The 23,131-nt window shown below is 46.9% G+C and overlaps 1 protein-coding gene across 3 annotated transcripts in view; it reads left to right on the top strand.

Annotated features, from left to right (window-relative positions):
• Positions 1-23,131, top strand: part of RFX2 (regulatory factor X2) — a 119,172-nt gene that overhangs the window by 65,870 nt on the left and 30,171 nt on the right. For 2 of the 3 annotated variants that reach the window (XM_055238246.2, XM_055238248.2), the window contains exons 3-6: positions 411-500; positions 2,575-2,654; positions 5,181-5,442; positions 19,463-19,537. In XM_055238246.2, the coding sequence (XP_055094221.1) occupies positions 411-500; positions 2,575-2,654; positions 5,181-5,442; positions 19,463-19,537 (507 nt within the window). The remainder of the gene's footprint in view (positions 1-410; positions 501-2,574; positions 2,655-5,180; positions 5,443-19,462; positions 19,538-23,131) is intronic. The other variant, XM_055238249.2, reaches the window with a different exon arrangement.

The following is a 23,131-nucleotide window of genomic DNA, read 5'->3' as shown; positions in this document are numbered from 1 at the left end:
AGCAGTCCCCTCTGTACTAAGGATGGGCAGTGTCACCTTGCTGCAGACCACAGACCCACAGAGGCAAAGCTGCCTGGGCGGGTGAAGGTGCATGTGCTTCCGTGTATGTGTGTGTGCATACGTGTGTGTGTGCCCACAATTCGTGCATATGTGTGGTGCGTGGGGTGAGTGTATGTGCACACTTGTGTATGTATGTGCATTGTTTGTGTGCCTGCATGTACCTGCTGTGTGTCTGCCCAGGTCGGTGTGAGTGTGCAAGTCTGACCATCACCCCGCCGTCCCCTCTGATCAGTCCTGCCTATGTTTTAATAAAGAGCACATGAACAGACAAACAGCTTCTTACATTCTGTGTGTATCCTCAGCACTGACCTCTGACAAGTCTAACTGGCCTTCTCTCCCTTCCCTTTTAGAGGGTGTTGGTCCAGGCAGCCAGCTCCACTCCCAAAGGGGCCCAGATGCAGCCGATCTCCCTCCCCAGAGTTCAGCAGGTACCCCAGCAGGTAATGACAAGCACCACAGCACTGTGCACACCGGGGTGCAGTTAGTACTCGGCAATCCAGAACAATCTCTGAAGGAGGCATCCTTTTCTGTGGCTGCTGTTCCTTGTTGTAAGCTTCAGTTTCTTAGCCAAAGGGCTTTTCCAGAAGCTGTGCAATTAAAAAAAAAAATCATTTACTGCAGATAGTTTTGCAACAAGCCAAGAAAGCTGGTGATCTTTCATTCATTCAGAAATTCAGCAAGCATTTGGGGAGCCAGTGAGCACCCTGCGCCTGCTGGGTGGAGCTCAGGTAGAAATGCAGACAGAAACAAAGGGCTCTCGACTGGAGGAACCTTCTGCTAGTGAGTGCCATACTCTCGGATGTGGGCACAACAGAGGAAATGCTTCTTATGATTTCAATTATCTAAGAACAAAGTTTGAAAGCATGGCTGATCAGCCAAGTAGCAACACAGATCATCAGCTTGAGGACACTCTAGAAGCATGATTAGCAAACTGTTTCCAGAAAAGGCCAAATTATACATTTTTGGGGGTTTGTGGTCCAGGCAGTCTCTGGGACAACCACTCAATTCTGCCATTGTATCGTAAAAACAGCCATAAATGATATGCAACCAAATGGGCGTGGCTGTGTGCCAATAAAACTTTATTTACAAAAACAGGCAGTGGGCCAGATTTGGCCCTCAGGGCCGGAGTTTGCCAACTGTGCCCTGCAGAATCCTGAATTAAAGTTAACTCAGGCTCCTCCCTAAAAGGAGCCCTGAGGCCCTAGAGGATGCACCACTCTTCAAGAGGGTCCTGCCTAGGTTGGCAGTCTGTTCACAGGCATTTGTCAGGTGACTGTGTCCATGAGAACTAGGAAGGTTTGTGGGATCACAGGAAGGAAAAGGCTCCAGACAGGCCCAGCGGGGACCCAGGGCCTCAGGCCAATGGCTCTGTCTTAGCTACTGTCTGTCAAGGCACTCCCCAGAGACACCATGGAGAGGAGACAAAGACCAATGTATGATTCCAGAAGCTTCCACCACTTTTCTGGTGCTGGGCCTGCCCCAGCTCTTTCTGTAACTTCTGCATTTCACTTGGTCCCCCAGAATTCGACATTTGACTTCCACCCCTGGGGGCATCACCCAACAGATGTTAATCCCTGGAACTTGTGATTCTGGGGGCGGTGCGTTGGACAAGTGCATACCATGCTCAGTGGTCCCGGGAGGGGCAGGTCAGCCCCATCCTGCAGCTTCAAGCACAAGAGGAAGGTCACCATGACACCATGACACCCGAGCAAGCCCACTGCTGTGGCACTCCATCTTCTCACCCCAAAATTCAGTGGACGTAGGCAGCCACTAAGATGCCCTCTGGGTGAGAGTTTAAAGTCCCATGTGCAAAGCGTTTGGCTTCCACTGCTCGGACTAGAGTCCCTCGGGGCCTGTCAGCTGAGGCTCTGAACTGATGTTTCAGCGAGGGGAGGGCAGGGCAGCGGGGGTGTGCTGGGGTCCCCCCATTGCCCCATCTCTCCAGGCACGCTGCTCCTTCCCACTCTGTTCAGACCATCACATTCTCTCCCCTCCTCTCTGCCAGGGAAGGGGCACCAGGGCCACCCACGGGGGGTGTTGGGGCCATGTAGAGTCGAATCTGCTTGGCCCCCTGTGCACTGCAGCCTGCACGCCAGCCTGAGCTACAGAGGAAGACCCTGTCGCAAAAAAAAAAAACAAAAACAGAAACCAGGGACAGTCCTGTGAGCCAAGGCTGGGCCTCTGTCCACAACTCTAGTTTCCACTGCACTGGAGGGGCCTGTCATTCTCCTGGTCCTGCCCCCACGTGTACAGAGGAGCCAGGGCGCACAGACACGCTAGCAGAGCTCTGGGGATCAGTCGCAGCTCCCTGAACTGTGTGGGCCTGTTTGGAATATGTCGTCTGTACATTACTGTCTCCTCGGTGTCTTTCTAGGCGTGCCAACTGTGGGCGGGAACATTGTCATTTGGTACTAAATGTTCATAAAGGCAATAGAAGACACGTGTAGCTTGAATAAACTGCAGGCAACTCACGAGGGCGCGACTGGCGGTAACACAGCGTATCCGATGTTTCAGGTGCAGCCGGTGCAGCACGTGTATCCTGCTCAGGTGCAGTACGTGGAAGGGGGAGACGCCGTCTACACCAATGGAGCCATGTGCGTGCTTCTCCCGTGGGCCACGCCCAGAACCCTCTCCCTGACTCCAGCCTTTGCCACCTGGGGAGGCATTGAGCAAATTCCTCTCCCTTATGCGTTTGGCGATGTGTTCACCAAATACTATTAAAACGCTATTAGGAAACTGGGCAACATCTCTACAAAAAATTTTAAAATTAGCCAGACATGGTGACAAGTGCCTAGAGTCCCTCCCAGGTAATCGGGAGGCCAAGGTGGGAGGATCGCATGAGCCCAGGAGTTGGAGGCTGCAGTGAGCTATGATCACGCCTGACTGATGGAGCAAGACCCTGTCCAAACCAAAAAGGAGCGGGGTGGGGGGTGAGGGACTAGGACATCATAACACTGTGGAGATTTCAGAAATCACAGACTTTTGTACTTTTTACTTTTAGAAAAGGTAGTCTTGGGAAAAAAAAAAAAAAGGCTAATCCTAACCCTTCATTCTGAAGTCTCAGTCTTTGAGATCCAGAAACCATCCACCTCTGTGTGTTTTTCCCTCGCCTCTGTTAAACTCCAGCTTTGTATAATGTTGATAGAACTTGATTTTCCATGTTGCAAGGATGTCTACAGTTTTTTGCTCTGTAACTGTATGATGCTTGGGGCAGGAAAGTGTGCTTCTCCCGTGCAGCTCACTTTACTTTAGACGTGAGTCCTTTTGCCTGCTTGTCTGTTTCCATTTGGCCTGGATGGCTCCCCTCACAAGTGCAGGGGCTGTACATGAGGACCTGGCTGTGACTTCAGGGTTGTGATTGGTGGAGCTGTATGATTCTCTAAAGCATGATGTTGAAGGTTACAAAACACACAGAGACACAATAAGTGCATGTAAAACCAGTGACATTGGAGCAAGGTCTGTAAGTCCTACCAAGGTCACGGTCTTGGTTTTGATATTGTACTACAGAGATATAGACCTCCCCCTGGGTTAGGGTTAGGGTACAGGAGTGTACACCTCCGAGAGGTCAAAGGGGACCTTCCTGCCACCCAGAAGGCCTCCCCCTAGGACGCATCACAAACCTTACTCACCGATAAGGGAAGGCCACTCCTGACCACCTTTACCACAGCTGCATTACTCAAGTAAAACTTCAAATTTTCACTCTGAACAACGTAGTCACTCCTTTAATCGTTAAAGGAAGATTAGATGAATTATTGGTATCACTTAGAAATTCTTTTTTCTTATACAATCTCATTTATTTAAACTTTTTATTTTGAAATAATCAGAGACTCCACAAGAAGTTCTGAAATTAGTACACAGTTTGTGTACCCTTCCCCCAGCTTGCTCCAGTGGTGACACCATGCAGGATAATATCAAAACCTGGAAACCTACCAGCCAGGTGTGGTGCACACCCGTAATCCCAGCTACTCTGGTGGTCCACACCCCTAATCCCAGCTTCTGTGGCGGTCCACACCCCTAATCCCAGCTACTGTGGCGGTGCACACCCCTAATCCCAGCTTCTGTGGCGGTCCACACCCCTAATCCCAGCTACTGTGGCGGTGCACACCCCTAATCCCAGCTACTGTGGCGGTGCACACCCGTAACCCCAGCTACTGTGGCGGTGCACGCCTGTATTCCGAGGCTGAAGCAAGAGGATCACTTGAGCTCAGGAGGCTGAGGCTGCAGTGAGCTATGATTTTGCCACTGCACTCAAGGCTGGGCTACAGAAGGAGACCCTGTCTCAAAAAGCAAAACAAAAAAACCCCTGGAAATTGACATTGGGGTAAAACTGTTAACTAGCCCACAGGCCTTATTCAGTTCTACCAGTCTGTATGCACATGCTTTTGTGTGTGTGCTTGCATGTGGAGTGCATGTGGCTTTGCATGTTCATGTGTGTGCCCTTGCATGTGTGTGTGTGTCTATTTCTTTGCATTTTTAGCCCATGTGTAGATTTGTGTAACAATACCACCGTCAGGATACAGAACTGCTCCATCTCCATACAGGAGCTCCCTCATGTGACCAATTTATCCACTTAGAATTTTAAGTTTTATTTTATTTTTTTTAAGAGATGGGGTCTTGCTCTGTTGCCCAGGCTAAAGTGCAATGGTGCAGTCACAGCTCACTGCAGCCTCAAAGTCCTGGGCTCAAGCAGTCCTCCCACCTCAGCCTCCTGAGTAGCTGGGACTACAGGCACACACCACCACACCTGGCTAAATATTTTATTTTTTGTAGAGATGGTTCTCTCTATGTTGCCCAGGCTGGTCTCAAACTTCTGACCTCAAGCAATTTTCCCACCTTAGCCTCCCAAAGTGCTGAGATTACAGGCGTGAGCCACCACACCTGGCCTAGAATTTTTAAGTGGTCACTTTTCGATGAGTCAGCCTGTGGTCCTGAAGATTTTGCAACACGATGGCTCTGAACTTGCGCTGCATTTGAGTGTCACACGCCATGTCCAGATTGCTCCATATGTCTGGCCTCTCTGGGCTACAGCTTTTACATGATGTTTGGCTGGATATCTGTGAACTCAGACAAGGCATTTAAACGGGACAGCGTCCCATACGTGATTTCTCTCTTTCTAACAGACGAACAGCCTACACCTACAACCCCGAGCCTCAGATGTATGCCCCCAGCAGTGCGGCTTCTTACTTCGAGGCCCCAGGCGGCGCCCAGGTGACCGTGGCAGCCTCGTCCCCGCCAGCAGTCCCCTCCCACAGCATGGTGGGCATCACCATGGATGTCGGGGGGAGCCCCATCGTCTCCAGCACGGGAGCCTATCTCATCCACGGGGGGATGGACAGCACCAGACACTCCCTGGCCCACACCTCCCGGTCATCGCCAGCCACGGTATGTAGGAGGCTCTTGGGACCAGCGGGGTAGGCCATGAGTATTCTCACAGCAGCGGCGGCAGGGACCGTGAGTAAGAGGCAGCCGGAGGCCCGGAGGGGCTGTCGTCTGCTCTGGGCCCAGGCGGCCCCACAATGGAGTCGGGCCAGCCTCAAATGGGCCATGCAACCCTAGGCAGGCCTGCAGAGTTCTTTGAACTTCAGTTGGCCATTGGTATAAAGAGGACAAGTCATGTGTCGTGGGCTATCATGAAAAGGGAATGAGTCAAGCATCTCTCCACTGGTGGATACTGCAGACGCCTTTGCTCTTATTATTGTTGTCGTTGTTAATATCAAGCTCTTAGAGGCGTGGATCAATCCATCCACGAGACACCTGGACTGAATCAAGCAGGGGAAGTTTCCCTGCAGCCTCTGCCGAGTTCTCACTGCCATGCTCCCATGCAAAATAACTACTTATCTGCTTTTCCAAAGTCTCCACATTTAAAACTCGATTACCCGTGTTTACTTTTCATTTATTTTCCTTCTTAAATTAACACAAAGTAAAATCGACTTTTTGCTGTGCAACCTTGTGAGTTTTGACATGGGTAGATTTGTGTATAATCAGGACACAGAACTGTGCATTGCCCTGAAAACCCCCTCGTGGTATTTCTTGGCAGTAACAGCCTCCCCCATCCCCAGCCCTTGACAACTGCCGATCTGTTCCCTATTGCTGTAGTTTCATCTTTACCAGCGTGGTGTATAAATGGAATCATACAGATTGTGACCTTTTCAGACTGGCTTCTTTTACTCATTCTGGTGCCTTTGAGATTCAGTCAAGTTGCTGCATGAATCCGAGCTGCTTTTTTTTGTTACTGAGTAATATTCTATTACACTACAGTTTGTTTATTCATTCACTAGTTGAGGGCCATTTGGCTGGTTTCCAATTTGGGGCAATTATGAATAAAGAAGCTCTAAGTTTCACATGCAGGCTTTTGTAAGGACATATGTTTTCTTTCTTTTGGATATATACCTACAAGTGGAATTGCTGCTGGCTCATACAGAAGGTGTATGTTTAACTTTATCAGAAACCACCAGTTTCCCAAGTGGTTGCACCCTTTTGCATTCCCACCAGCAACATACAAGAGTTCCTCTTGCTCCACTCCGTCAGCAGCATTTGATGCTGCCGGTGCTCTTGGTTTGGGCCGTTCTAATAGATGTGTGGTGGTACCTCATTGTGGTTGCAACTTGCATTTTCTTTATAGCTAACGATGGTAGCAGCTTTTCATGTGAGTGTAGGTGCTGTGGTCAGGTGTTACTTCAAGTCATTTGCTTCTTTTTTAACTAGGTTGGTTGTTTTCTTATGGTTGAGTTTTGAGAATTCTTTATATATTCTGGATACAAGTCTCCTGTCAGATATGTGACTTGCAAATATTTTCCCCAGTCTTTAGTGTGTCTTTTCATTCTCTAAAAAGTGTCCTTTTCAGAGAAAAACAACTTTTTTAATTTTGATGATATCCAATTTGTCAGTTTTTCTTTTGTGGCTCATGCTTTCGATGTCACGTCTGAGAACTCTTTGCCTATTTGCACGTTATGAAGATTTTCTCCTGTTTTCTTTGAAAAGTTTTATAGTTTTACTTTTGTTTTGGGTTTTTTTTTCTTTTTCTTTTTTTTTTTTTTCTGAGACAGAGTCTTGCTCTGTCACTCAGGCTGGAGTGCAGTGGCACCATCTCGGCTCACTGCAACCTCCACCTCCCGGGTTCAAGTGATTCTCCTGCCTCAGCCTCCCAAGTAGCTGGAATTACAGGCACACACCACCACACCCAGCTAATTTTTGTATTTTCAGTACAGACAGGATTTCACCATGTTGGCCAGGCTGGTCTCGAACACCTGACCTCAAGTGATCTGCTCACCTCGGCCTCCCAAAGTGCTGGGATTACAGGCGTGAGCCACCATGCCTGACTATAGTTTTACATTTTACATTTAGATCTGCTTCCTGTCAAGTTAACATTTGTATAAGATGTAAGGTTTAAGTTGAGGTTCATTTTTTTTGCATATGATACAACATGTTGTTCTAGCCTCATTTGTTAAAAAGACTACCCTTTCACCATTGGATTGCTTTAACACCTTTGTCAAAAATCAATTGGCCATATGTGTGTGGGTTTATTTCAGAGTGTCCTATTCCATCCCCTTGGTCTGTCTGCCTATCCCTTTACAAATAGCATAGTCTTAATTACTATAGCTTTATAGTGAGTGTAAAATAGAAGAGAATGGTTCCTCCCACTTTATTCTTCAGTATTATGTTGGCTATTTATATAAACTCAAAGTTTCTATATAAGTTTAGATAAATTTATCTATATCTACAAAAAAATGCTACTGAGATTTTGATTAATTTGCACTAAACCAACTTGGGGAGAATTCCCATCTTTACTATGTTGAGGCATCCAATCCATGAACATGGTATGTTTTCTCCATTTGTTTAGATCATCTTTGATTTCTTTCATCAGCATTTTGTAACTTTTACAAAATTCTGTACATGTTTTGTTAGATTTATACCAAAGTATTTCATGTTTGGAGAGCTATTGTAAATGGCATTGTGGGTTTTCTTGGCATTGATCTTTAATTTTCTGTTTCCAACTGTTCATTTCTAGGATTTGAAAATGGTTGATTTTTGGCTGTTTATCTTGTATCCTGTAATCTTGCTGAACTCACTTTTTTTTTTTTTTTTTGAGATGGAGTCTTGCTCTGTCGCCCAGGCTAGAGTGCAGTGGCGCAATCTCGGCTCACTGCAAGCTCTGCCTCCCGGGTTCACGCCATTCTCCTGCCTCAGCCTCCTGAGTAGCTGGGACTACAGGCGTCTGCCACCACACCCAGCTAATTTTTTGTATTTTTAGTAGAGACGGAGTTTCACCATGTTAGCCAGGATGGTCTCGATCTCCTGACCTCGTGATCTGCCTGCCTCAGCCTCCCAAAGTGCTGGGATTACAGGCGTGAGCCACCATTCCCAGCCTGAACTCACTTTTTGGTTCTAGGAGCTTCTTGTTGCCTGCAAAGATAACCACTTTATTTCTTTCTTTCCAATATGGACAAAAAGAAATTTCATTTTTTTTTCTTGCCTTTTTGCACTGGCTAGCACTTGCAGTGAAATGTTGAACAAGGGTGGCAAGAATGGACGTCCTTGCCTTTTCCCCAGTCTTAAGGGAAAAGCCGTCAGTCTGTCACTGCTAAGTATGTCATGTTAGCTGTAGGTTTTTCACAGATGCCCTTCTTCAGGTTGAGGAAGTTCTCTTTTTTTTTCTAGTTTTCTGGAAGTCTCTATCTTAAATAGATGTTGAATTCTGTCAAATGTTTTTTTTTTTTTTTTTACATATGTAAGCATATTTTTTCTTCATTGGGGTGTTAATATAGTGAATTGCACTGATTGACTTTCAATTACACAGTAACTTCTTATTTTGGTGTAAGGCTAATCTCCTGAGATAGAAGGTGGTGGTCTAGCCTTCTCTGTTTTTTTGTTGTTTGTTTTTGGTTCTAGTGTGTTCTGGGGTCACCCCGGCATCAGAGAGGCCCCATTAATCTTGCTGTCCTCTCTCTTCCTATGTCCAGAGTGACCCCCAGGACCTGGCTCTGAGGACAGGCGTAGTGCCCCATGCCTCCTCCCTCTCTTCTCGGGAGGAGTCACTTGCTTTCTAGAGGCTGTGAAATTATAGGGTAGTGTCTGCTGCTTCTACCCCTAGCCGCTTAGTGCCTTGGTGCCATTAGCACCCCAGCCAGGCAGCCCCAGAAGACCAGACATACTTCTCCCCCATGGGATTAGCTGGGTGGAACTAGGTTTAGTTGTTATGGAACAGAAAGCTTTCCTCACAGACTACAGTAATTGTCACAAATGTGGCACATTTGACTTAGCAAACTGCATCAACTTATATCAGTAAAATAGACTAGAATTGCAAGTCACAGATTTACTGAGAAACAGTAATGTTCTCTGTGATTTCAGAATTACCTCGTTGCAGCAAACATGCTGCTCAGACCCTGGGCCACCACCCTGGAACTGTGGTTTGTTATGTGGGTTGCTCTGGAAGAACTGAATTATTAAATCAATTAGAAATCCATGAACAGGCTATGTTTTCACAGACACACACACACACACACACACCCCGCACCAAGCTCTGGGGGAGTCATCATCTTGGATAGGAATGTGATTCCTGGCTTCTGACTGCTCTGGTGTTGTTTATTGGCTTGTTGTTGGCATAAGAACATCCAACAAGGATGCCACAGAAATTCGAGAGACTTTCCAAGAGCCAAGAACAACCATGGCCCTGAAACTGCAACAGAAATGCAGCTGCTGGACCCAGCATTTGAGGCCTACCAGTTCGTTCACGCCAGAGTTTTGTTTCTTGGGACTTTCACTTAGTCCTAAAGACAGAGCACGAGGACTGAAGCAAGTCCTCACTGGTAGGTAGCCTCGACGAGTGACTCCAGACTCTTGGTGACCAATTTTCTCGAGTATTTATTTCTGGTTAAAATGTCATCTGTATTATAAATCTTAAAAGTTAATTGCCCAAATGGTGAGTTTTTGATACACACATTTCCTATTGTGCTTTTTTTCACTACGTGGAGCAGGGATACTAAAGTGTGAGTTTTATTCTTCTCCTTTCTGCCCAAGTGGAGCCTCCTTTTTTACTGTTTGGGTTGTGTCCAGGGGAGGCTGAAGGTCACTCAAGGGGGAACAAGAAAGAGACCCCTCCACCCTGGGAGCTGCCCTCGGTGGGCCCTTCCTCCTGCAAGACCCAGAGGCCACATGAGGCCATGCTGTGAAAACACACAGCCTCTGAGGGTCACACGGTGGGCCCTGACGAAGATAAAAAGTCTTTATCTTTTTAATCTTTTAAAAATTTTTTCTCATACTTTAATGAATCTTTTCTCATTTTATTAGTTTAAATCTGACTAATACAGCAGAAGATCAAAAAAGTCTAGTGGATTTTAATTGCAGCTGAAGTTAAAATGTCCTACTGTATTTTATTAGTTTAACAAGCTAAATATTCTGCCTTTGACAGCTTTCTTTTTGCCCAAGAAGGGTGTCTCATGATACACGATATATAATACCATTAGAAGAGAAACTTTCAGTAAATTAAACAAGAGTCTATCTGAGCAAAGAACAGCTCTCCAGCCAGGCAGCCCTCAGAACTAGAAAGGTTCAGAGAGCACCCCTTCCTGGTGGTCCATGGAGGTGGCTCGCGGAGGCCCATGGCACCTCCACGCAGCAGCACAGCTCATGACAGAATCATGAGTCACACACATCTCTTCTTCTGTGGCCTGGCTCTTCAGTGAAGATGTAGAATGAAAAGTCACCTGGGCACAGTGGCTCACGCCTGTAATCCTAGCACTTTGGGAAGCTAAGGTGGGAGGATCGCCTGAGCCCAGGAGTTCAAGACTAGCTTAGGCAACAGAGTGAGACCCTATTTCTACAAAAATCTTAAAAATTGGGCCAGGTATGGTAGCTCACGCACTTTGGGAGGCTGAGGCAGGTAGATCACAAGGTCAAGAGATGAAGACAATCCTGGCCAATATGGTGAAACCCCCTCTCTACTAAAAATGCAAAAATTAGCTAGGTATGGTGGTGCGCACCTGTAGTCTCAGCTACTCGGGAGGCTGAGGCAGGAGAATCACTTGAACCTGGGAGGCAGAGGTTGCAGTGAGCCAAGATCGTGCCACTGCACTCCAGCCTGGCAACAGAGCGAGACTCCGTCTCAAAAAAAAAAAAAAAAAAAAAATTAGCAGTGTGTGTCTGTAGTACCAGATACTAACTAAGGAGGCTGAAGTGGGAGGATCACCTGAGCTGGGGGAGGTTGAGGCTGCAGTGAGCCACGATGGTGCCACTGCACTCTAGCCTGGGTGACAGAGCAAGACCCTGTCTCTAAATAAATAAATAAAAATAAATCACTTGGGTACTCCTACCATCTGCCAGAAGCCTGCTCAGCCCCTGCATAGCAGAGCTTTTGTCCAATGATCAGAGCGAATTATTTGCCAGCCAACACACGTGATGATAATTGCTCTTCCCGCTGCCTGCCTTTGACATTCCCACACTCAAGATACTGTTTGATAAAGGAATTTAGCCAATGGCACATCTGCTTTTTCTCTCACTATGATATTTATCACCACTTTTTTTTAAAACTTCATAGAGTTCCCTTCATAGTGCAGTTTGAAGTTGTTCATTTGTTACATTTGTTGCAGCTGATGATCCAATGTTGATACATTATTGTTGACTACAGTCCCATTCACATTAGGGTTCACTCTTGGTGGTATGCATTCTATGGGTTCTGGCAAGTGTGTGATCATATCATCACTTTTGAAGCTGGGTTTTTTTTTTTTTTTTTGAGACAGAGTCTTGCTCTGTCTCCCAGGCTGGAGTGCAGTGGCGCGATCTTGGCTCACTGCAAGCTCCGCCTCCCGGGTTCATGCCATTCTTCTGCTTCAGCCTCCCCAGTAGCTGGGACTACAGGCACCCGCCAACACGCCCGGCTAATTTTTTTTGTATTTTTAGTAGAGACGGGGTTTCACCGTGTTAGCCAGGATGGTCTCGATCTCCTGACCTCATGATCCGCCCGCCTCGGCCTCCCAAAGTGCTGGGATTACAGGCTTGAGCCACCGCGCCGGGCCTCGAAGCTGGTTTTATAAGGTTTTTTTTTTTTTGCAAAGGTGGGAAAAGTACCCAGGTTCACACTTACAAGTAACCCTTTGAAAGATATGTCTGAAGATTTAGTCTCCGATTTGCCTGTAGTGACAAGATTAAAGACTGTCATACAAAAAGCACTATTTTTCACTTGTTCTGAAGCATTTCAATTGATTTACCAGATAAGTCATCCTTCTTTGTCTGAAGTGACATAACCTCACTTGACAAGGTGTTAAGACAACCATGGAGAAATGGATCATTGATCTAATAATCGATTAGCTACTGATGGATCTCTTGTGTGTTGACCCATTTCTTATTTTCCTGTTTTCTTTTATGGTACCGTATGCAAAATGATCACAGTATGTGATCCCAGATTGGGTCCTGGCCCAGAGGAAGGACGTTAGTGAGAAAATGGATCATATTCTATAACGTCCGTGGATTAGTTAAGAGTGTTGAAGTTAAGAGCGTGCAGTGGCTCTAGAAGAATCGGTCCTGCTGAGTGCAGTGGCTGATGCCTGTCATCCCAGCGGCTCTAAGAATCGGTCTTGCTGGGCGCGGTGGCTCACGCTGGTCATCCCAGCGCTTTGGGAAGTGGAAGCAAGTGGGACTGCTTCAGCCCAGGAGTTCAAGACAAGCCTGGGCAACATTGCGAGACCCCATCTCTACAAAAAATACAAAAATTTGCCGGTTGTGGTGGCACATGCCTGTATGTTCAGCTACTTGGGAGACTGAGGTGGGAGGATGGCCTGACCCCAGGAGGTCAAGGCTGCAGTAAGCTGTGATCGTGCCATGCACTCCAGCCTGGGTGACAGAGGGAGACCCTGTCTCAAAACAAAGAAACAAACAACAGAATTGGTCCAGAAAGATAGCCACAAAATATTAAGTAACAAACACAAGTTGCAGAGCTAAATAGAGACTGAGGGAAAATAATTAAAGCAAGTGTGAATGTGATCTTATGCCCCACAAAGGACGTGCACGGAGATATTGGTAGGGACTACCCCTGCCAAGTGGGAGTTGGGAGGAACAGACAAAGGGATTAAAATGCCCCATCTCCCTCCCCCAGCCTCTCAGCCCTGCTGGCCTCCTCTGCCTAGACCACAGCGTTGGGCTTTTCCCTTCTCCAGGCCTAATTCTATGACTTACCACTCTGCCTTCAAAATTCGTCATTCTGCTTTTCTCTTTTAAAAACAATCTGCATTCTTGGGCCAGGCGCAGTGGCTCACGCCTGTAATCCCAGCACTTTGGGAGACCCAGGCAGGTGGATCACAAGGTCAGGAGATCGAGACCATCCTGGCCAACATGGTGAAACCCCGTCTCTATTAAAATACAAAAAAAAAAAATTAGCTGGGCGGGGTGGCACGCACTCATAGTCCCAGCTACCCAGGAGGCTGAGGCAGGGGAATCACTTGAACCTGGGAGGCAGAGGTTGCAGTGAGCCGAGATCACGCCACTGCACTCCAGTATGGCGACAAAGCAAGACTCCATGTCAAATAATAATAATAATAATAATATAAAAACAATCTGCATTCTTTATAAAGACCCCAAAGGGTTGTTAGCATTTTAACTTTAATTGGCTTCTTCTATGGTAACATGTCTAAGTTCTGTTTTAGAACAGAGGGTGAATTAACTAGAGCAGGTTTAGGAGTGGCTCTCTCTGTCTTGTGTCTCCACATTTGGGTTTTTGGGGAATGACCTCCTCTCCCTCCCTACACCATGGCCACTTCTAGCTCCAGGAAATGAGCTGTGATCATGCCACTGCACTCCAGCCTGGGCAGCAGGGAGAGACCCCACCTCTTTTTTAAAAAAGAATGCAGAGGCATCAAACTGTCCTAGAAGTCACTGTATTTTTCATCACCACATGCTCACATTCTAAAAGATGTTTTTAACAGAGGAGAGAAAGAGGCTGGGTGCAGTGGCTCACACCTGTAACCCCAGCACTTTGGGAGGCCAAGGTGGGTGGATCACTTGAGGTCAGGAGTTCAAGACCAGCCTGGCCAACATGGTGAAACCCCACCTCTACTAAAAATACAAAAATGAGCTGAGCATGGTGGCGGGCACCTGTAATCCCAGCTGCTCGGGAGGCTGAGGCAAGAGAATCGCTTGAACCCGGGTGGTGAAGGTTGCAATGAGCCAAGATCGCAACATTGCACTCCAGCCTGGGCAACAGAGTGAGACTCCATCTCAAAAAAAAAAAAAAAAAAAAAAAAAAGGGAAGGAGAAGAAAGAAAGGAAATACTAGTTTCATTTAAGAATGTCCTTGATGGAGCAGTAAAAATTATTAATTTTATTAAATTTCAACTCTTGAGCACACATCTCTTTAGTATTGTGTGTGTGTGATGAGATGGGAAGTCCACCAGAGTACATGACCACCTCCAAGAAAAGCCTGTGTGTGCTTGATTGATGTGTGGGCAGAACTAGCCATTGTTTTCCTAAAACTCCATTTCTGGTTGAAAGAATGACAAACTTTGATTATTCAGACTCAGGTATTTGGCAGACATGTTTTCAAAAATGAACAAAGCCTGACATGTTAAGAAAAACAGCTGGCCAATGATAAAATTCAAGTTTTCAAACAAAGAAATGAAAATTTTGGAGTTGTGTCTGCCAACCAGGAAGCTGACAACTTCCCAAAGTTAATGACTTTTCTGATGAGGTTGGTGGTGATATTAATGAATGTGACTTCTTGACACTATTTAATGAAATGTGACAATGTTTGGAAGATCTGCAAACTCAGTAAACTCATATTTTTCAAGTGACCAATATATGATATTACAAAACCATACCCATTAGTAAAATACTCATTCAAGTTGCAAGGGAGACTGAAATTACTTTTTGAAATTAGTTATATGTATATTTTTCATTGAGATAGAATGTATGTAACATAAAATTCACCATTTTGAAGTGGACAATTCAGTGGCGTTTAATACATTCACAGTGTCATACAATCACCACCATTATCTAGTTCCAGAATATTGTCATCACCCTGAAAGGAAACCCCATCCCCACTAGCAGCCACTCTCCATTGTCCCTTCCTCCGTCTCCTGACAGCCACTAATCTACTTTCTGTCTCTAGGGATTTGCCAATTGTACATACTTTATGGTAAAGGAATTATATAATATATACTCTTTTGTATGAGGCTCATCCATGTTGTAGCCTGGGTCAGAACCTTATTTTTTGTGTGTGGCTAAATTATTCCATTGTATGAATGGACCACATTTTGTTTATCCATTCATCTGCTCATTGACGTGGGTTTTTCCACTTTCTGGCACTTTGACTAAGTCATTTCACTGCCCTCTAGCCTCCATGGTTTCTGTTGAGAAATCAGCCATTACTCATATTCTGGATTCTTTGTTTGTGATGCCACTTCTCTCTTACTGCTTCTAGGATTCTCTCTTTGTCTTTGCCTTTCAGCAGTTTAATTATAATGTGTCTTTGGTGTGGATTTCTTTGAGTTTATGCCACTTAAAGTTTGTTGAGGTTTTCGAGTGTATAGATTCATGTCTTTCATCAAATTTGGGAAGTTTTCAGCCATTACTTATTCAAATATACTTTACCACTTTCTCCCTCTCCTCTCCTTCTGGGACTCCTATTATGTGTTTGTTGGTAAGCTTGGTGGTGTCCCACAAGTTTCTTAGGCTCAGCTCATTTTTCTTCATTCTTTTTCCTTTCCACTCCTCAGACTGGATAATCTCAATTGACCCATCTTCAAGTTCCCTGATTCTTTCTTCTGCCTGCTCAAATCTGCTATTGAACCTCCCCTAGTGAAGTTTTCATTGTGGCTATTATACTTTCAACTCCAGAAATTTTATTTGGTTCCTTTTTACAATTTCTGTCTCCTTGTTGATATTCTACTGGTGAAACATCACTCTTGTGTTTTTTTTGTTGTTGTTGTTTTATTTTGTTTTTGTTTTGATGTGGAATCTCACTCTGTCACCCAGGTTGGAGTGCAGTGGCGTGATCTCAGTTCACTACAAACCCTGCCTCCCAGGCTCAAGCAGTTCTCAGGCCTCAGCCTTTAAGTAGCTGGAATTACAGACGCCCACCACCATGCCTAACTAATTTTTGTATTTTTAGTAGAGACAGGGTTTCACCATGTTGGCCAGGCTGGTCTCTGAACTCCTGACTTCAGGTGATCCACCCAACTCACCCTCCCAAAGCACTGGGATTACAGGTGTGAGCCACCATGCCCAGCCTGTCATGGTTTTTTATAGTGCTTTGTACATGATTTCGTTTAGCTCTTTAAGTATATTTTATATAGTTGATTTAAACTCTTTGTTTCATAAGTCCAATGGCTGGATTTTCTCAGGGATAGTCCTATTTATTTATTTCTACATATGGGCCATACTTTCTTGTTTTCTTGCATGCCTCATAATTTTTGTGGAAAACGATATTTTGAATAGTATAACATGGTGACGCTGAATATCGGATTCTTCTGTTCTCCCCAGGGTTTGCCATTGCTGCTTATAGGTATTGTTGATTGTTTGTTTCATGACCTTTCTGAACTAATTTTGTAAAATCTGCATTTTTTTTTTTTTTTTGAGACAGTCTCACTCTGTTGACCAGGCTGGAGTGCAGTGGTGTGATCTTGGCTCACTGCAATCTCCACTTCCCAGGTTCAAGCGATCCTCCTGCCTCAGCCTCCCCAGTAGCTGGGATTACAGGCGTGTACCACCACATCCACCTAATTTTTTTTGGTATTTTTAGTAGAGACAGGGTCTCACCATGTTAGCCACGCTGGTCTTGAACTCCTGGCCTCAAGCAATCCACACACCTCAGCCTCCCGAAGTGCTGGGATTATAGGCGTGAGCCACCGTGCCCAGCCAAAATCTCTATTTGGTTACCTAGTGGTCAGCTAGTGATTTGACGGAAATTTCCTTAAATGCCAAGTTTCATCTTTTTTTTTTTTTTCTTGATTAAGGGTTCACCTGTTTGCCATAATCTTTTAATTCACTTGCAGAGTTCTGATAAAGTCGATTCTGCAATTTTTGCCCATTTTTTCACTGCTTTTGTGAAGGGATGGGTTTTGGAGTTCCTTACCCTGCCATTGTCATGGATGTCAGCTCAAGATTAATGGATTTTAATGTAACTGAGCATGAAAAGCTAGTTGATATGGTTTCAGATTCCACATTGCAGCTAACCTTTAAGAAATTACCAGTTGTCAAGTGTTGCTATAGTATCAAGTAAAAATATCCACAATTATCTGAAAAGGCTATTAAAACAGTGCTCCTTTTCCAACTATATATCTGTGTGAGGCCAAGTTTTTTCAATGTACTTCAACTGAAACAGTATACAATAGCAGATGGAGATACAGAGGCAGATGTGTAGAGTTGTCTTCTGTAAGTCACGCACTCTACAGATTTGGGAAGATGTGGAATCATTCCGCTCTTCTCCTTTCATTTTTTTGTTTTTTTGTTTTTTTAAATTTGTAAAGTGTACCTATTCTTTAAGTGTTAACCTATAATGCGTTTATTATTTTTTAATGAATTAATACATGTTTTAAAAAATTATCTATTTTGATTTCTAATAAGAGAAATAATAGATTTAACTTTTAAAAACAAAAGCAGGCAGGGTGTGGTAGCTTATGCCTGTATTCCCAGAACTTTGAGAGGCCGAGGCGGGTGGATCACTTGAGGCCAGGAGTTCAAGACCAGCTTGGCCAACATAGAGAAATCCCGTCTCTGCTAAAAAATACAAAAATTAGCTGGGTGTGGTGGTACACGCCTGTAATCCCAGCTGCTCGGGAGGCTGAGGCATGAGAATCACTTGAGCCTGGGGGTCAGAGGTGGCAGTGAGCCAAGATCACATCACTGCACTCCAGCCTGGGAAACAGAGCAAGACTCTGTCTCAAGAAAAAAATAAACAAATAAAGCTCTTTTTCAGGGGTGGGTGGTGAAATCTCAAAATTTTGTAATAGTGTATTTTTTAATAGACCAAATGATTGAGACCCACTATGTTGGAGAGGCAGTGTTTTCTTCTCCTTCCCAGTCTGCTGGGCACGGGACAAGGCCCCCTGAGATTAGGGCAGACTTCTGGAGGTCATGCACTCTGCTCTCCCAGCACCCATAGGTGAGCGATGTCCCACAGGGCAGTACTCACCTGCCTGCCCAAGCTGCAGATCAGAATGGCCCCAAGACATGGGGGTGGCATGTGTGTTTTTTCTTTCTATCATAGAGGTGGCGATTGCCTTCTCATCGCCTGCGCCCTGAGGCTGATGGGTGGGGGAGGTCTCACCATCCTACTTTCTCCTGGTCCTCCACTGTACCTTCTGCACTTCTTAAAGGTGACCCTGATGTCCTCCTTGGCTTGAAGCAAGGGTAGCTAATGAGAGAAGGCAGAACCACAGTGGTCGGAGGCCGTGGGAGAAGCAGTTACCCTCTCATTCTTGAACTCAGCTCCGCGAGCCTGCTCTGAAATACACACTCAACCTGCTCTTTGCAGAAGTGTCAAGTCTTTGGCCTCCCTGGGTGTTTTAGGAAAGGAAGCGTATACTTCATCTCCTCCCGCTTCAGTCCTCTGGTCGTCGGGGTGGCTGCAGCAGATTTTACATCGCTGTTTTCCGCGTGCGAGTCTAGGACAAACCAAGTGCGTGTGAATGCCTTGGTGGTCACGCACAGCTGGGTGCCTCCTCCATTCCATGGACCTGCCGCCCACCTCCCTCCCCACCTCCATCAGGTCCTTCAGGATCCAACTCAAAAGTCCCTTCCTCCAGAAAGTTCTGCCATTAGCTCCCCAACTCTTTCTTCCAAAACTCTTTTCTCTTTTCCAAAAACCTTCTCCGCACAGCTCCCACTAGGTAAACATTCGCCAGACAGTGTCCAGTGGCCCTGGATCCTACGGCCTCCTGGTGGCAGGGTCTGAGTCTTTGGCCTCGCTGGTATTTTCCCAAAGCCTCCAGCAGTGGGGAGACCCCGGGCTTTGCAACAGGACAGCCTGGCTGGGGAGTCAAGGCTGCCATCTCTCCTTGCTTTTGTTCTGGTTCCCCATCGATGTGGCGTGGGGAGAGGAGCAGGTGACTGTGATGCTGGCTTGGCTGACACTGGAATGGATGCAGCAGCTACATATTAATGCTATGGCGTGCACATGCATATGCCAGGTTAAAATTCAGCAGCAAGTTTTTACAACATGATTTCTGCTGCTTCTGTTGGACTGGCTCTCGGGCTTACCTACGTGTGCGAAGCAACACTCCCTACCGCAGCTTTCATGCACAATTTAACTCACCCCTGCCCTGCCTGCGTGGAGCCTCATCTTTATTTTGTAGGAGCTCGAAGCATTATTTGGATATTAATAAAAACAAATCTTGGCTGATGCTAACCATCTGATTTCCTTTTTTTTTTTTTTTTCCATTTTGTTTTGTTTTGTTTCTGCACACATTTTCTTTAGCTTGAAATGGCGATTGAAAACCTCCAAAAAAGCGAAGGAATCACATCACACAAAAGCGGTTTACTCAACAGCCATGTAAGTGTGTGTCTGACCTGGCAACCTGTCCCTGCTCTGCTTGTAACCTGCATAGACATTTTTAAAACAAACAAAGGCAACCAGGCGCGGTGGCTCACACCTGTAATCCCGGCATTTTGAGAGGCTGAGACAGGCGGATCACTTGAGGTCAGGAGTTCAAGATCAGCCTGGCCAACATGGTGAAACCCCCTCTCTACTAAAAATACAAAAATTAGCTGGGCATGGTGGTGGGCGCCTGTAATCCTGGCTACTTGGGAGGCTGAGGCAGGAGAATTGCTTGAACCCAGGAGGCAGAGGTTGCAGTGAGCCGAGATCATGCCACTGCACTCCAGCCTGGGCAACAGAGTGAGACTCCATCTCAAAAAAAAAAAAAAAAAGAAGAAGACGACGACAAAATGACACCTTTAAAGCGTCATTTGTGAAAGGTGGTTGAGGGGGAAGCCAATCTAGAATCCTACATCCAGCAAAAAATACCCTCCAGCAATGAAGGAGAAATCAAGACAGGTTCTTTATTTGTAAAAGGTAGATAATAACAACACCTACCTCCTCGGGTTGCCATAGGGAGTAAATTATTTAATGTACGTAAAATACTTTCAACAATACCTGGCAGGTGATAAGCAGTATAGTTATATATGAAAAATAAAAACAATACAAAAATCAGCAACAGCAACGAAAAAGAGAGAAAATGACATAGGGTCGGGAATGCCTTAGACTCTTAGCTAATTTTCTTGAGGTCCTCTCTTGGAAAGAAACAGTAATTTGAGAAAAGCATAAAGCAGCTAATTCGTACAGATTTTAGCGTCTAGGATTTTTCTCCTCCCCTTGTCTCTTGGGAGAAGACCGTGATCACAGGCCCCATGACGGGAGGTTGGGGGCATCTCAGCTCTGCACAGCCCTGTAGCAGGATGGGACTGGGGGACGTGGCCGGCTCCGTCTTTACTTCCAGGGACAACAGAGAAGGAAAGCTCTGGCCCCCTCAGACTCATCGCTTTCACTTCTCCCCAAACGCTCTCGATTTGGCTTTGCACATAGCTGGAAATGTGTTCGGCATCTTAACACTGGGACGGGCCATTGAAGTCAGAATGTCCTTCTAGCAGTTGCTCTCCAGCACTTAAACTGGGCTCTGACATTCTCTTGAGAATTCAGACATCAGAGAAGAAGTCCCCTTCAGTGGACCCCAGTCCTCCCTGTGATCCCGCCCTGACTCCCATCCTCACTCTGATCCCGTCCTGACTCCCATCCTCCCTGTGATCCCGTCCTGACTTCCGTCCTCCCTGTGATCCCGTCCTGACTCCTGTCCTCACTCTGATCCCGTCCTGACTCCCGTCCTCCCTGTGATCCCGTCCTGACTCCCGTCCTCCCTGTGATCCCCTCCTGACTCCCGTCCTCCCTGTGATCCCCTCCTGACTCCCGTCCTCACTCTGATCCCGTCCTGACTTCCGTCCTCCCTGTGATCCCGTCCTGACTCCCGTCCTCACTCTGATCCCGTCCTGACTCCCGTCCTCCCTGTGATCCCGTCCTGACTCCCGTCCTCCCTGTGATCCCGTCCTCCCTGTGATCCCGTCCTGACTCCCGTCCTCCCTGTGATCCCGTCCTGACTCCCGTCCTCACTGTGATCCCGTCCTGACTCCCGTCCTCACTGTGATCCCGTCCTGACTCCCGTCCTCACTCTGATCCCATCCTGACTCCCATCCTCCCTGTGATCCCATCCTGACTCCCGTCCTCCCTGTGATCCCGTCCTGACTCCCGTCCTCACTCTGATCCCGTCCTGACTCCCGTCCTCACTGTGATCCCGTCCTGACTCCCGTCCTAACTGTGATCCCGTCCTGACTCCCGTCCTCCCTGTGATCCCGTCCTGACTCCCGTCCCCACTGTGATCCCGTCCTCACTCCCGTCCTAACTGTGATTCCATCCTGACTCCCGTCCTCACTGTGATCCCGTCCTCACTCCTGTCCTAACTGTGATTCCATCCTGACTTCTGTGCTGGCCGATGTGTAAAATGAGGCATTACTCAAAAGGCAGTGAGTAATTCTGGGGGCGCAAAGTGACATAGGACAGGTCCAGAAACCTGGGTTATGGGGTAGGCACAGGTATGGTCACCTGCTCACCGCAGCCCCTGACGAGGCCTCTGCCCTTTGCCTCAGGGGGCTGGTCACTAGAAGAAATGGCAGAAATATTTCCTTCTGCCGATTGTCTTGAAGCAAAAAAGACAAAACAAAACAAACACCATGCCGGACCCCTGCTGAGTGCCCCATCCCTCTCCAGGCTGGGTAGGATGTGGTCATCCTGTCATCTGTCACTGCTGGATGACATCCTCCCTGTAGATGAACTCAGGGAGAAGGGAGTCTTCGCACGTGCTTGGAGAGAGGATCTCCCTAGCCCTGAGTCTTAAACTCAGAACACATACACGGGAAAGTGTGCAGAATAACATTCCCCATTCAGCAAGGATCAGGCCATCTTCAGCCTGAACGCAAACCCATGCAGGCCCAGGGTATCAGCCCTAGGCGAGAGGGCTGCGTGACCCAGGCAGGATGGGGGCGCAGAGCCTGGACAGGCAGCGTGTCCACGGGAGAGTTAAAATGTCTGTGGGAAAATGGGCTGGGCGCGGTGGCTCACGCCTGTAATCCCAGCACTTTGGGAGACCAAGGCAGGCAGACCACTTGAGGTCAGGAGTTCCAGACCAGCCTGACCAACATGGTGAAACCCCATCTCTACCAAAAATACAAATATTAGCCGGGCGTGGTGGCACATGCCTGTAGTCCCAGCTACTCTGGAGGCTGAGACAGGAGAATCACTTGAACCCGGGAGGCGGAGGTTGCAGTGAGCTGAGATTGCGCCACTGCTCTCCAGCCTGGGAGACAGAGCAAGACTCCATCTCAAAAAAGAAAAAATGTCTATGGGAAAATGCATGAGCCGCTTGTCTCTGGCTGCTGGGATCCTTCCTGCTTTCTAACACTTCATCTGAAAGGCAGACTTTCTCGGGTCTCTTCCCCACAGATTCACATTCCCAAGCTGAAGGTAATATCTCCCGTTTCTTTTACTCACTGATGATTCGCTGTTGAGTTGTTTCCTTCTGTCATGAGCTGTGATCAGTAAGATTCCGGGCTTGGTGACTGGAAGCAAAGGAAGTAAAATAAGATCTTTCTAAAAAGTTCACCACACACACGGGTAGAGTAAACCTAGATCTTGTTTTGGCAAATGTGAGAGCCAGAGAGGAAGAGAGGAGTTAAAGCATGTGATCTGCTGATGGATGGGGTGACGTGCCCTCGCAACGGTTGTCCCCAGGGCTGCCTGTGGCTGAGACTGAGGTTGTGGTGGGCAGCGGCCTTCTGCAGGTCAGGCGGGGGCACAGCCACAGTCCCACCTCCCTTGCCAGCCTGGCCCTGCAGCAGATAAGCCAAGTGTGTGGGAGCAGCTGGGCCCTGGAAACCCATTTTCCCAGTGGCCTCCCAGACCTCCCTTCTCAGACAGCCCCAGGCAGGGTCCCCCCAGCAGCAGGGCTTGTGTGCCTCTTCCCTGCTGCCAGCTGGTGACGTCAGCCCACCGTCTACCGTGTGCAGGGTTCTGGCCAGGTCAGTGCCGAACATAGGGAGT

The sequence above is a fragment of the Symphalangus syndactylus genome, chromosome 13, assembly GCF_028878055.3.
Source record: "Symphalangus syndactylus isolate Jambi chromosome 13, NHGRI_mSymSyn1-v2.1_pri, whole genome shotgun sequence".
NCBI lineage: Eukaryota > Metazoa > Chordata > Mammalia > Primates > Hylobatidae > Symphalangus > Symphalangus syndactylus.
The sequence above is the reverse complement of the archived record's forward strand: the minus strand, read 5'-3'. Positions and strand labels throughout refer to the sequence as shown.